We start from the raw sequence: 13,813 nt of genomic DNA on the forward strand, positions 1-13,813 counted from the left end.
GTTTTATTATGTTTGTCTAATTCTATAATCTTAGAATTAAAAGAATTAACTAAAAGATGTAGATTCAGACAAATGTAAACATTTGGGGGAGATATAACGGTCAATTGGCTTACCAGCTGGTAAGCCGTTCGTAAAAAATAATATTTAATGTCCTTATTGTCTTTGCTGTAGGTAATAAATATGATTTATGTACAGTAGGTGAGTTGTGATGCAGTTTAGACATACATTTTGTATTAGGTGATATTTTTGGATGGCTGCACCCTGGAAAGTTTTTCCTGTTGCAGCAATACTCCTTAATCGATGAGCAGAGTCCACAGTTCGTTTTCTGCCAATATTTGTGTGTTCATTGTAATTTATTTATGGGGTTTGAGCATGTTTCCAAGAAACCTATAGTGAAGGATTGTGAACATGTATTTTTAGTACAAAAATGTACGAATTACATCCCATGACCAGTTATCTTAATTTGATCATTCATTAGCATAAATTAAAGTACGAATACAGATGTTGGTGAGTGTGACAGGGTGAAGTCAGGGACTGCTAGTTATGCCTGGGAAACATATATCTGAGTCCTTCATCCAGCACTCAGAAGGTTAACCCAGGAAGAATAGCTGGGCAATCAGGAACTAAGCAGACACACCTGACAACCAGCATGAGATATAAGGAAATTACCTGCAAGCAGGTGGCTGTCTCATTCTACAGACTATCCTAGACAAGCTGCTATGCAGAGGGATTCACAACTCTTTAAACTACAGTAAGAACCGTTAATATTGTTTTCCTGACTGTTGTGGTATATGTTAAAGGTTTGGTAACTGGACATAGCCAGCCAGCCTGATAGATAGGGCTTGGGTTGTTAGTAAGTTCTCCCAATGTGGAGTAGATGTTATTTTGCTTTTGTATTGCCTTAAAGGGACAGTGCGCCCACATGTTGAGTTATGTTGTGGAGAAATCAAACCACTTGTGTGGACTATTGTCTGACCTCGGCCACAGGTCGTCCTGCCACAGTGAGGTACAAAGAGATGACGCGATTTGTCAAACAACTTGCTTGTGGCTCATCCGAGGGACTGAATATATAATCCTGTTTATCTTTGGTAGAAACTTCAAATCTACCACCACTAATCAATTCAGACCATGAAAAATAAGAAAAGTAGTGGCAAGGAACAACTTTAATGCAGCAATCCCACCATTTGTATCCCCCCTCTTCTTTTTATAGAAAGAGAACCCAGAGGTCCTCCAAAGATGGACCACGCTATTTTCAGCTCCAGAGACCCTCAGTGTCACACATAACCTACCTGATGAAGTTGTCAGTGTTACTTCTTTGTTTGTCATGGGGATTTAAATGGCCGTCCAATAGGAAGCCACAATAGCTAACATTGCAGCTTCCTATCAGTCAGCAGGACCTGCAAAATCCCCAGAGCTGAGGGTAACAGAAAGGATCCGTTAAAGCAGTAATCCCTCCCACCCCCTTTAAAAGAACTCCTATAATGTTACTATTTTGCCCCCTAAGCCTGTCCTGCTTTGTGTTTTCTTTTTTTCATTTATAATCTTCTAATCTCCAAGGTCTGATGACTTTACACACAGGACTCTGGAGCTCCATTTTAACATCCCTGGAGACATAACATTTGAAACGCTTGTATCTCCTGAAACTAGCATCAGATTTAGACAATAAAAACCGCATGGCAAATGGCAAGAAGAGAGACCATTTTAACCATTTGGATATCCATAGACATAGCTAGTACATCATGGGGTCAGGCACTCCACGGCATATTGGCTATGTCATGCCCCCCATGTGTGCTCATTTTCCAGGGGAGATAGTGTTTTGCGCTTTCCTACACTATCTGATACGTAGGGAAATGGAAGAGGATGACTTCTCTCCCGTTTCCGGATTAAGGATCTTGAGGAGCGGTCACATGATTGTGGTTTTCCATACGACCCTAGCACTCTGGAACCGTGACCCCTCCGGTCAACCAAAGGGTTAAAGAAAAATACGCTGGTTTCTGCTTTAATAAAAAATAATCCTATTTGAAAGGTGCAGATTACGATATTGAAAGGGGATGATATGATTTTCTCAGTATGAATATTTAAATATTCAGTCTCCAAAGTATTTCATGACTGAATCAAAAACATACAAGATGGCCAATGGTTCACTGGTTTCCAGTTATACGTGAGAATCAAAAGGTAACACGTTGTGCTCTATGTTCATCTTAATGTTCCAGCCACTGTAATCTACATAGTACAAGGTAGTGTTGGTGTCGTCAAATTGGATATACAATACTGGTGAAGCAAAAGAGTGCTAAATCATGTTGACCCATATGGCTCCCACACAAGACACTGAAATGTTGGAAGTTTCTTTGTGTTTTCACAAAACATATTGTTTAAGTAAGAATCCCCTCAAGAACCGGGCGTTGCTGGCCTCACTTTGCCTTGAGCCTTTGACCCAGATGGGGTATTATTGGCAAGTAGATGCTCTATTCATGGGGGATTATTCCTATTTTAATGCCGGAATTGGGACCATTCAGAGAGCAGCATTCCAATAATGCCCCTCCTGTTTAAACCCAATATCACAATTTACTATCATTACGTGTGTATTATTTTATCTGACGGATAGCAAGACTTTTGGTTTCTGCCAGTGCAATTAAACGTTGTTTTTATTCTGAAGGATCACACCTTTTACACTGTATACAAGGTGTCTGATTTATACAGCTACGTTTGCATAACAAATATTACGTACATGTATTTATGATGAGTAAACCTTGACGATATGAAATCAAATAGGTTGTATCGCCCCTGCTCAATAGTTCATTTTAGCGTTTTAGAAAGATTATGCACCTGCCTCTGGCATGTAGATTTGTCTGTATGCATGGAAGGGGAATGTTAAAAAAAGTGTTGTCTGCCGTTGAACAAATTACCTGAATACTAGCAAATTACATCTAAGTGCAACTTCATTATCCCCACATAGCTCCATAATATCAAACACTTGAGAATACAGGAGCAATAAACATGAATTGAAAAAGGTGTTTATTTTCTGAATTCAGCCAATAATTTCTGCTTGTGTCCACAAGCAATGTACCCGCATGCAGAGATCTGGGAGAGAGAGAGAGAGAGGTTGGGAGAGAGAGAGAGAGAGAGAGAGGTTGGGAGAGAGAGAGAGAGAGAGGGTGGGAGAGAGAGAGAGAGAGGGTGGGTGAGAGAGAGAGAGAGGGTGGGGGAGAGAGAGAGTGGGGGAAAGAGAGAGAGGGTGGGAGAGAGAGAGAAAGAAAGAGAGGGTGGGAGAGAGAGAGAGTGGGAGAGAGAGAGGGTGGGGGAGAGAGAGGGTGGGAGAGAGAGAGAGGGTGGGAGAGAGAGAGAGGGATGGGAGAGAGAGAGAGGGTGGGAGAGAGAGAGAGTGGGAGAGAGAGAGAGGGTGGAGAGAGAGAGAGGTGGGGGAGAGAGAGAGAAGGTGGGGAGAGGAGAGAGAGAGGTGGGGAGAGAGAGAGAAGGTGGAGGAGAGAGAGAGAGAGGGTGGGGGAGAGAGAGAGTGTGGGGGAGAGAGAGAGGGTGGGAGAGAGAGAGAGAGGGTGGGAGAGAGAGAGAGGGGATGGAGAGAGAGAGAGAGAGAGAGAGGGTGGGAGAGAGAGAGAGAGAGGGTGGGGGAGAGAGAGAGGGTGGGGGAGAGAGAGAGAGAGGTGGGGGAGAGGGCGAGAAGGTGGGGGAGAGGGCGAGAGAGAAGGTGGAGGAGAGAGAGAGAGGATGGGGGAGAGAGAGAGGGTGGGGGAGAGAGAGAGAGGGTGGGGGAGAGAGAGAGAGGGTGGGGGAGAGAGAGAGAGGGTGGTTGACTGACTCACCGGGCCTGTTGGCGGCCCTGTCCTCATTCTCTCTCTACTTCCCCCCCATTTTCTCTCACCCTCTCCCATTGTCTCCCCCTATTCTCTCTCCCTTCCCTCCCCACCCCCATTCGCTCAATCCCCTCTATTCTCTGTCTCCCCACCCATCTCCCTTCTCCCCCCCCCCCCCCATTCGCTCAATCCCCTCTTCTCTCTCTGTCCCCCTCTCTTCTCTCCCCCCCCCCATTCTCTCTCTGTCCTGCACAGACGTACACAGCCACTGACCTACAGACACACACACAGACAGACCAACAAAGACACTGACCACACACAGACACCCACAGCAGTCTCTGCTGGCCTGCACAGACACACCCCCCCCCCCCACACACACACAGCCACTGATACACACCCCCCCCCCCACACACACACACTCTCCCCCCATACACACTCTCCCCCCCCACACACACACACTCCCCCCCCCACACACACACACCCCCCACATACACACCCTCCCCCACATACACACACGACACACACACCCACATACACACACACCCCCCATGCACACACTCCCCCCCCACATACACACACACACACACTCCCCCCCATACACACACACACTCCCCCCCACATACACACACACTCCCCCCCCCCCACATACACACACACTCCACCCATACACACACACTCACACCCCATACACACACACTCCCCCCCATACACACACACACACACTCCCCCCCATACACACACACACACTCCCCCATACACACACACTCCCCCCCCATACACACACACACTCCCTCCCCCCACACACAACACACTCCCCCTCACACATACACACACACTCCCTCCCCCCCCACACACACTCCCCCCCACACCCCACACACACAGTGGAGAACAGCGACGGACGGATGGATGGGGGGGGCGGGGGACAGAAGAAAGGCCTGCTTTTTGAGCCTCGCGATCGCGCACCACCACTGCCCGCCCCCACGCCATCTTCCGCAACATGCGGACCGGGGGCAAAGGGAGCGCCAAGGGTGCAAGGGGGGGGGGGCGCAGAAAGGGGGTGAGCGGCAAGGGGGGTGAGCGCAAAGGGGGTCAGCGCCAAAGGGGGGTTAGCGGCCAAGGGGGGTCAGCGCCGAAAGGTGGGTTAGCGGCAAAGGGGGGTCAGCGGCAAAGGGGGTGAACGCCTCTACCCCGGGTCCCTGTGGCTGCGCCGCCCGGCGGGGGACATCGCGCAGCAGGCAGAGGAGCGGGAAGGCAGAGACACACTCACCGTGTGCTCTGCACAAAGCGGAAGCCCCGCCCCCCCGCTTCCTCTGACCTGCCTGCGACCCAATCCCCTGCATCCAGTCCCGCCTCCTTCATTCAAACCCATGCGGCCCTTCATCCAATCACCTGGCAGCATTCACTCACACAGAGAATACTTACCAGCTGCGGCATCCTCTTCACCACCGCCGTAACCGGGACACATTGCGTGGGCCGCACAGATACTCGTTGTGGGCCGCATGCGGCCCGTGGCCCGCGAGTTTGACATACTTGCCCTAATAGAAGGAATTTCCCCAGAACAAAACAGAGACGTGATTATTTTATGGAGTATAAAAACTATTTTTGATATTGAACAGTATAAAATGAATGGGGTATTAGAATATACACACTGAATCTGCTAGTGAGCAGCAATCTAAAAGTCAATCCGTAATTGGTTACGTAGCAGATAATAATAGTGATGATCACCCAAATTTAAGGTGACTGATGTCTCTTATTGGACTCCTCAGTAGGTACGGTGGTATGTATTTTCCCCGGCTGTTTTATTTATGCAAAGCAACACTTGTGCCAGCAGTCACCATATCTCCTGATCAATTCCTAATTAGGTAAAGTAGAGTGTTCGTGCAAGGGCAACACACATGCCAGCAGTCACCATAGCTCAGAGAGAATCAAGGTAAATCTAGTGTCTACAGGGGGAGATCCCAGGGCAACCGCATGTTAGCTAGTTGATGGTGATAGCTTATAGGCAGCCTGGCCTCTCCTACCTGACGAAGGGTGGGTGTGTCCTCCCCGAAACATTCTGTTTGATACTGGAAGACCTTGCATGGACACTTAGTAAAATACAGATCAATCTGAACTGTGGTAACATTACCCTGTTGCAGCCGTTTTCTTTACTCATGATTCTCTATCGTGTGCAACTGGCAGGTTGACACCCACGGTTTTGCACGGAAACCAGATGGATTACCACGTGAGCATCTGACATCCTGCGAGTGTGCCAGGCGAATTTTCTATATTTCTCTACATGAAGGATTTTACCACAAAGCATGTGAACAGGATTAAAGAAATAATCATTAAAAAAACAGATCACCATAAGTCTTTTATGTTATAATTCATGTATATCTATTTAACCAGGTACCAGGTTACTATATATGTTCTAGTGCTCTCAACAGTGTTGTCTATGTCAATAATAACAGGACTTTAGTCGGAGAGCTCCTGCTCAGACTAACTTGATAAGGCTCATATGCTTCAAACGCTGCAGGCCTCCTTGGCAGCAAAATAGTTAAAACAACAATTTTTTGCTCTTGGCTTCTAGGATCCATATAGAAGTATAATTAGAATGCACTTGCCAATTATGACAGGTGGTGTGAAAAGGAATAAGAAAATAAAGTGCTGTCGTAAGAAACAAACATTCTCATTCCTGTGTGATTTATTTTAGTGTGCATTCTTTATCTGCTTTCTGCTATCATTATCACAGCAACCTGTACCTTGTACCAACGGTTGCCTGAAAAATTCCCATGTGCATTCCCTTTCCTAGACATATAAATAAATACATATATATATTTTTAAATGAACACTACAATTTAAAAATATGAACCACTTCTATACATTTACTCATAACATATTGTAGTACTTCTAGAAATAATGTGTTGGCACTCTATTTGATCGAGTAATAAAATAAATGTATTTATCAAAAATGTATATCAAGGGAATTCCGGCTACCCCATACCCCTCCCATCGGCGGCTATGTGTGTGTGTTATACACACACACACACACAGCACACACACACACTCACCCCCCTGAAAGTGTGCATTGAGAGCAAGGCCAAGCAGAGTACAGGAGGCTCTGACTAGCTCAGCCCCGGCCCTCCGACAAGCCCCCATGCAGCTTCTGACTCCTGCTCTCCTCACTGAGTGGCGGTGACTTGGACCTATCAATCACCACTGCTGCCTGTCCCAGCTTGATGTTGCTGGAGAGCACTGTTGCCGGTTGCTGCAGTGATAGACAGGTCAGTCATCACTGTGCACGAGAGAGAGAGAGAGAGAGAGAGAGAGAGAGAGAGAGAGAAAACCTTTAATAAAAATTACGATATTTGAGTATAAATTAAATAAACTCTAAAACAAATATTAAATAGTCATTCAACAGAGTACAAAGTTACAGTATGCGTATTAGTTCTGGAAAACTGCAGATTTGTTGTAGAATATGATACTTTTTTAGGGTAACATTTCTTCATAGAATAAATTACTGGGTACAGAGCTTTCAAAATCTCATAGGTTTCTTCTTCAAATGAACCAACTTAACTGTAAATGCAACTTTAACCTTAACAGTGTGGGTTCTCTGGTTCGAAGGGCATCCTGGCACTGAAAATGTATTTAATGTAAGGTACCAGTTGATTTTAAGAAAAACAAATACAATCAATGTAGCAAACTCAAAAAGGCTTCTCCTTAGAAAAGCATGGCGTCAGTGATAAGTTTGGCAAAGTCACCAACTCTGGCAAATTCAAGTGGCTTTATGGGTGTGTTCTATATTGCTTAATGAACACTATGCCGTTGTGTAATATAAAATGTTAGATTTAATATTACAAAGTAATGTCTTGCAGCTCTAATTAAACCTATTATATTTTGACGAGATTTACTGTATATTCAGACACATTTTGCTAAATTGGGTTCTGTTTATAATGACCCATTTAATTTCCTAGTGTAAGGGGGACCGAGGACTCCTGAGGTGTAAGCCCGTAAATTAATCCTGTAATTGGGGTCTGAATGCTTGTTTTTGGCGCAATGCGGTTAGGTGAGTGAGATAACTGGAGACTCGCTGTTGTTGTTAAACACACATGTACGCGACGGGGATCTCTACATGTTTACTTTTATGTCCAGTATTCTTATTCTTATAGTACTACTTGATTTATTTATTTATTTTTTAGCTGAATAGGAAAGTAGACAGGAAGCATCCTATGTATTTCCTACTCGGGTCTACGTAATAGTATTGGCACTAAAGCAACATTGGAATAAGCCATAGCCTTACTTATGTCAGTGTGTGTGTTTATGACACACTCACACTGACCCTCACTTTCTCACACTTAGGTCAGTCAGCACTGCAGCAGTCAAAAAGCACGTGGATTACAGTATCATTTAATGTAATTCCAATGTACCTGATGAGCAACATGTGTTACTGGGCTGTTAATGTCGGGGCCTGCTGGCTGGACTGCTTACTACTTCTGCACCGCTTTCTCTCCAATCTTGGTGAAAAGAAAGCTGGAAGCTTGGGATAAGAGTTCCTTCCCAACCCCTCAAGTCAGCTGTTGTCTGCCAGTGCACTACTTAAATCCTTCTCTTTTCTGCATCACCAGCAGGAAAGGTTTAAGCAGCACCCAATAAGAAAATCCTAATGGAGGTGGAAGAAATTAGCTCAGATCTGGTGCACCCCATGAATCAGGATGGCAAAGGCAGAGTAGAGGTGGCAGCAGCCTCCCTCACTGCTATCACCTTCCTCTCCATGATTCCTCTAATTTCTCATGCCTCCCACAGCACCCCTTACCATCCCTCTCACATAAGATATCATGCTCTCAGCTGACCAACTCATCCCATACCACTCACTAAGTCAATGGTGCTGACTTCATCCTCCCTACATGTCGTCCACTGCACTCAGTGAACTTAAAGTGATTTGTTACCGGCGCTAACCACACCCAATCTGTGATAAAATAGTGCACAATAATTAAAATTCAAAATAAAATGTGTCAAGGTGATCACTGATCAAATTCTCAACCTTCCAGGAATGTGTACAGATTCCTTTCAATAGTAGCTTGTCCGGGATGGGAAGGGAGCGAAGACAAGTCCACTGCACTCAACCAGGGTCCCACCACCCCATGTCACCCACCGCATTCCATAACACCCTCTGCGTCCCCACGCCTTCCACTGGCCCACTCCCCCCAATGTCCCACCCTGCCCCCATGATATACATTACAGCTCCTGTGAATACTGCACTCCGTATGCCTCCTACTGACCCTTTCAACACTTCTCACCCACAGCTCTACCTTATGACACCAACCGCATCCTTAGTTTCCAACGTATCCCCCCCCTCCCTATTCCTGACAATGATATGTCCTGTCAATGACCGATATTGCTCACCCTACCAGCGATGGACACTGTCACCCAGTGGTCAAAGTGTGTTGAGATGAGTAGTAGTACAGTGCCTGATTTGAAAGAAATTCAAAACATTTTCATGTTTTTCGATCTGACTTTAGAAAAGGATAATACTTGTTGTACACTCTAACACAAAGCAAGAGGGGGTCTTTTTAAAATCAATGGCTGTAGTTTTGTTTTGAAATTTAAGTTATGGTATTCCATGTGTATAAGTAAAAACATAATACTGCAGAGTACTGCATTGTACGATCACTCTTCAACCACTTTGTCCCTACTACGGGAGATCAACCACCCTGAGGCTGCACTTATAGTGACGATGACGCGACCGATGATGTCACCCGTTGCCATTGCGAAAGTTGTAAATCGGGTTTGGAGACAATCGCTGGCTACAAGGGGAGTGAAGTCACAGATGGGGAAGGCAGAGGGGCTATGTGATTGGCTTATAGGCAGTCACACGGGGAGACCGTCTCTGCAAAATCAAATTCTAGTGACTACAAGGATTTTGGTCGCGCCATTGCGTCCACTATAAGCAACAATACAATTGTTTCGAAGCAACGTCGCGTCACCGGCACTATAAGCGCAGCCTTATCAGAAAGCTCGTCCGTCGTAGCTGCATTGTGCCACCTGTAAACAAACTATTCAAAGAGCCTTTTCTGGTTTTGAATAAAGTGATAGAATTCAAACATATGCATTGGTTATCTAATAATTGAAATAGGATTTCTGGTTTAAATTAGCAAATCTAACTGACGAGCACAGTAACAGAGGTGAAGGAATTTGCAATAAATGCAGCTTTTATTGTGGTAAAGTAGGGACTTGCAGCTAACTGAGCAGATCCTGCACCAGCAGCTATAACATTGCAATGCGTTTAGTTCGTTGTAAAACATCTTTTTAAAGAAAAAAAAACCTTATAAAGGCATTTAAATGCCCATAAAAAATACACAATATTTATCTGAAATATAAATGTACTGGATAATTTCACAATAGTGTATATGAACAAATTGAAACACGAAACTACTGGAACTGCACTTTTAATGATAGGATTGATGTTTCAATGCAGCAAGTGAGTAAAATGACCGTAAAATAGATGTCAAATCTGAAAGAATTGCAAGGACAATTGTAAAGTAACCCACTTTTATTTTTTTTATTTTTTGTAGTTTTGTCTTTATCTTGTTTGGCAAAGTGGATACAATATGTGTTCTTGTATTGTGAAGATAATTATGTATAATGGAGGAAATAGAGCTTTTTAGAATTGTCTTTCTTTCTTCTTGCAGTTTCAGGGGGGGGGGTTATATTTGGTTTATTCATGCATTAGAATTTGCTGAGTTTTGTGTGTGTGTGTGTGTGTGTGTGTGTGTGTGTGTGTGTGTGTGTGTGTGTGTGTATATATATGTGTATATGTATGTATATATAGCCAATAAAGAATATCACTTGTGAGCATATTCACATGTCTTGGACAGGTCTGCAACCCTGACTTTCAACCATTATCACCTAGCATACAGTGCTCCCACTGCAGCAAAGGATTCTGGGAGATGACATGCAAATGAGCACACAATGTGTCACCTTTTGCCTGGAATATCCATACACATGGAGCCCATTTAAGCAGATGCATCGCTGTTCACACAGCTTTTAAGCACAGCATGGGACTAGCAAAGCAAGTAAACCACTCACAGACATGTTTCAACCTTGATGGGTATCATCAGTGTGAGGTTGGTTTATACTTGCTTTGCAATATTGCAAAGTCAACACTATCTGTCATATTTTGATTACATTTAATTGAACATAGAAAGCAGGGCAATAAAGGAAACAGTGTACATTTTGGCACTAACGAAAACTTTTTCAAGGTAGTCTGTACAAAGAATGCCAACACACTGTGGTAAGAACAGTGTCTGTGTGTGTGTGTGAGTGTGTCTTTTTTCTTTTACTACTTTAAAACGTATTTAACGCTGCTTTCCAGCCCATCGTCTGTACCCATTAAAATGTATATCTTTTATGTTACTCGTGTGTCTATTACCCTCCCCCTACCCTATTTTATTTCGATATACTCCTACCCTTCCCCCACAGAAATAAAATTAAAAAAACAGTTTAAAAAAAATGTATTTGAAAATTAGTAGTAAATGAGGGTACAGAAGAAAATTGTAAGCAACAATAAAATGGTATATGAACAAAAAATTAAAGGCAGTTGAAATGTGAAACATATCACTTAATTAGACTCTGGCTGCTTGCATGAATGTTCAGGTTTGTAAAGTAATGCATAAGATGCAGCATTTTTGTGAAATGTTGTTAGCTATAGTCTTATCATAACTGGGGCCTTCTACATTTGTTGGCCAAGGAATGTTTTAGGCGAGTCATTAAGAAAGCAAGTACATTTGTCAAATTGCATGATTTGGTGCAATACTGTAAAGTGCTTGTTTCCATAGTGCAGACCATGTATCAAGCATAGTAAAAAGATTTGACTACATTATTCATTAGAGGATCACAATCCCAGGACTGTTCCACCAGATATGTAAGAGAGAACCGGTTTTACCATATGCAAAGCTTGAAACATGAATGCATAATGAAGAAGAATGCTCATATATACATATATATATTTTATAATCTTTTGAGAGTTAAACACCAATGATATAATAGCTTAGAACTGTTCTCTTCAAGAAGTGTTGTTGGGAACTTTTGTTATAGACACATCGCCCCAAGTGTAAAAATTTAAAGCAGAGGTTCCCAACTCGTCCTCAAGCCCCCTCCCGTCTTCAGGATATCACCGCTTCAGCACAGGTAGCTCAGTCATTTTGACTGACCCACCTGTGCTGAAGCACGGATATCCATAAAACCTGACCTGTTAGTGGTTTTTACGGACAGAGTTTGGCCTCCCCCCCGTCTCAATTTTCCATCACATCTGATTCCCACTGCTTTGTGCATTTATATTTTTCTTCCTTCGCAAAAGGTTGACATCAATATAAAAGTAATATTAAGCCTTTTGCCCTGAAGTGTGAATCTACAAAGCAAATAAAAAAATAAGTATTAGAGTATTAGACTTTGTGAGTGAAATAAGTTAAGAAGATGGATCTTACGTGCAAAAAGTGGAACCGTTCTGCTTTTTGGAAATTGTTCATTTTAGGCATCAAGACTTAATTTTATTACCATGCAATCAGTCTCTCCCTTTTAATTCCTGTTTTTAACACAAAGTTATTTATATCTATCTAGTACTGGTTCAAAAGTATTTATTTTAAAGCTGCACTGCTTCAGAATTACCACTAGAGGTCAGAATAATAAAGCAAACAGTGTGTGTGTGTGTGTGTGTGTGTGTGTGTGTGTGTGTGTGTGTGTGTGTGTGTGTGTGTGTGTGTGTGTGTGTGTGTGTGTGTGTGTGTGTGTGTGTGTGTGTGTGTGTGTGTGTGTGTGTGGTGTGTGTGTGTGTGTGTGTGTGTGTGTGCTCATGAGCTTTAGGAGAAAATAACGTGGAATATTTCAATCTTGGCAATCTCAAAATACTCAAAAGTCCAATTATTATTTTTAGGGGACTTCTTTTTGTGTAAACCATACATTGCAGACACTTTGGTTTGAAGTTTCATTGTATCAGAAATGTTTTGTTTTGTTTTCCTGTCCCCACTCAGGTGACTTTTCGGACAAGAATTTACCACTGTAATATTAACAGCCAGGGAGTGATCTGCCTCGATATCCTGAAAGATAACTGGAGTCCGGCACTAACGATTTCTAAAGTTCTCCTGTCCATCTGCTCACTGCTCACAGACTGCAACCCTGGTAAGATGCTCATCATTAGTAAAGAGGAACCTCCATGTTATGCCAGTATGTAGCGTCTGTAGGAGACGAGTGCAGATGTATGACCAGGGAGACACAGATTTGGGGGAAATAAACCTTGGCTTTTATTCAGCGAAATATATAGCTTCAAACAATACAGTTTTAAGGGAGAACACAAATAAACAAATAGCCTATCCCCCTGTAGGGGCTGACTCACTTCCAATCCCTTTGTGCAGGGCTTAGAGTATAGGCCTCTTGCCAACCTCTGACTCCAAAGTGGTAACTGTAAGCAGGGGACCCTTTATGTCAGTCTCTTGGTCTGGGTTGGTGTCCGTTGGGTGGGCTAACCTCTGGCGGTTCCAGGGTCCGCTGCACCGTGGAATAGAGGGCCTGGTTCCCTGGGAATCTCTTCTGGCAACACAGTCCCTCTGTGCTCAAGAGACCCATGCAGTGTGTGCAGCACACATTTAAACCTGCTTGATGAGTCAGGTGGAGACTGGCTAATTGACTCTAGTTATAATTACCAGCTCCCTGCTGGACTCAGCTACAGACAGGCTGTGTGTGTTGCTTTGTTAAACCAGGGAAAGAAAGGCCTTGGCACAGTACCTCTCATACAGAATTCTGAGTGTCAACTCCGATCAAAGATCTTGAGCAGATCAAAGCACTTCTGACTTTGATGAAACGTATGACAGACACTATTTTTACTGCATATGGTGTATGTAGTATGTTCCAATAAACCTAGTAGTTTACAAACTTGATTTTAGCATAACATTAAAAAATCTTCCAAAAGTCAAGCATTTTGTAATTTAACCACTTCTGTAATAGACTTTATAGGCCATTATATTTGTTTC

General features: G+C 43.5%; 1 protein-coding gene across 4 annotated transcripts in view; it reads left to right on the top strand.

The window, feature by feature from the left end:
- Positions 1 to 13,813, top strand: part of UBE2E1 (ubiquitin conjugating enzyme E2 E1) — a 70,773-nt gene that overhangs the window by 55,415 nt on the left and 1,545 nt on the right. For all 4 annotated transcript variants that reach the window (XM_075586943.1, XM_075586940.1, XM_075586941.1 and 1 more), the window contains one exon: positions 12,818 to 12,965. In XM_075586943.1, the coding sequence (XP_075443058.1) occupies positions 12,818 to 12,965 (148 nt within the window). The remainder of the gene's footprint in view (positions 1 to 12,817; positions 12,966 to 13,813) is intronic.

Source organism: Ascaphus truei, chromosome 2, assembly GCF_040206685.1.
Source record: "Ascaphus truei isolate aAscTru1 chromosome 2, aAscTru1.hap1, whole genome shotgun sequence".
Lineage (NCBI taxonomy): Eukaryota > Metazoa > Chordata > Amphibia > Anura > Ascaphidae > Ascaphus > Ascaphus truei.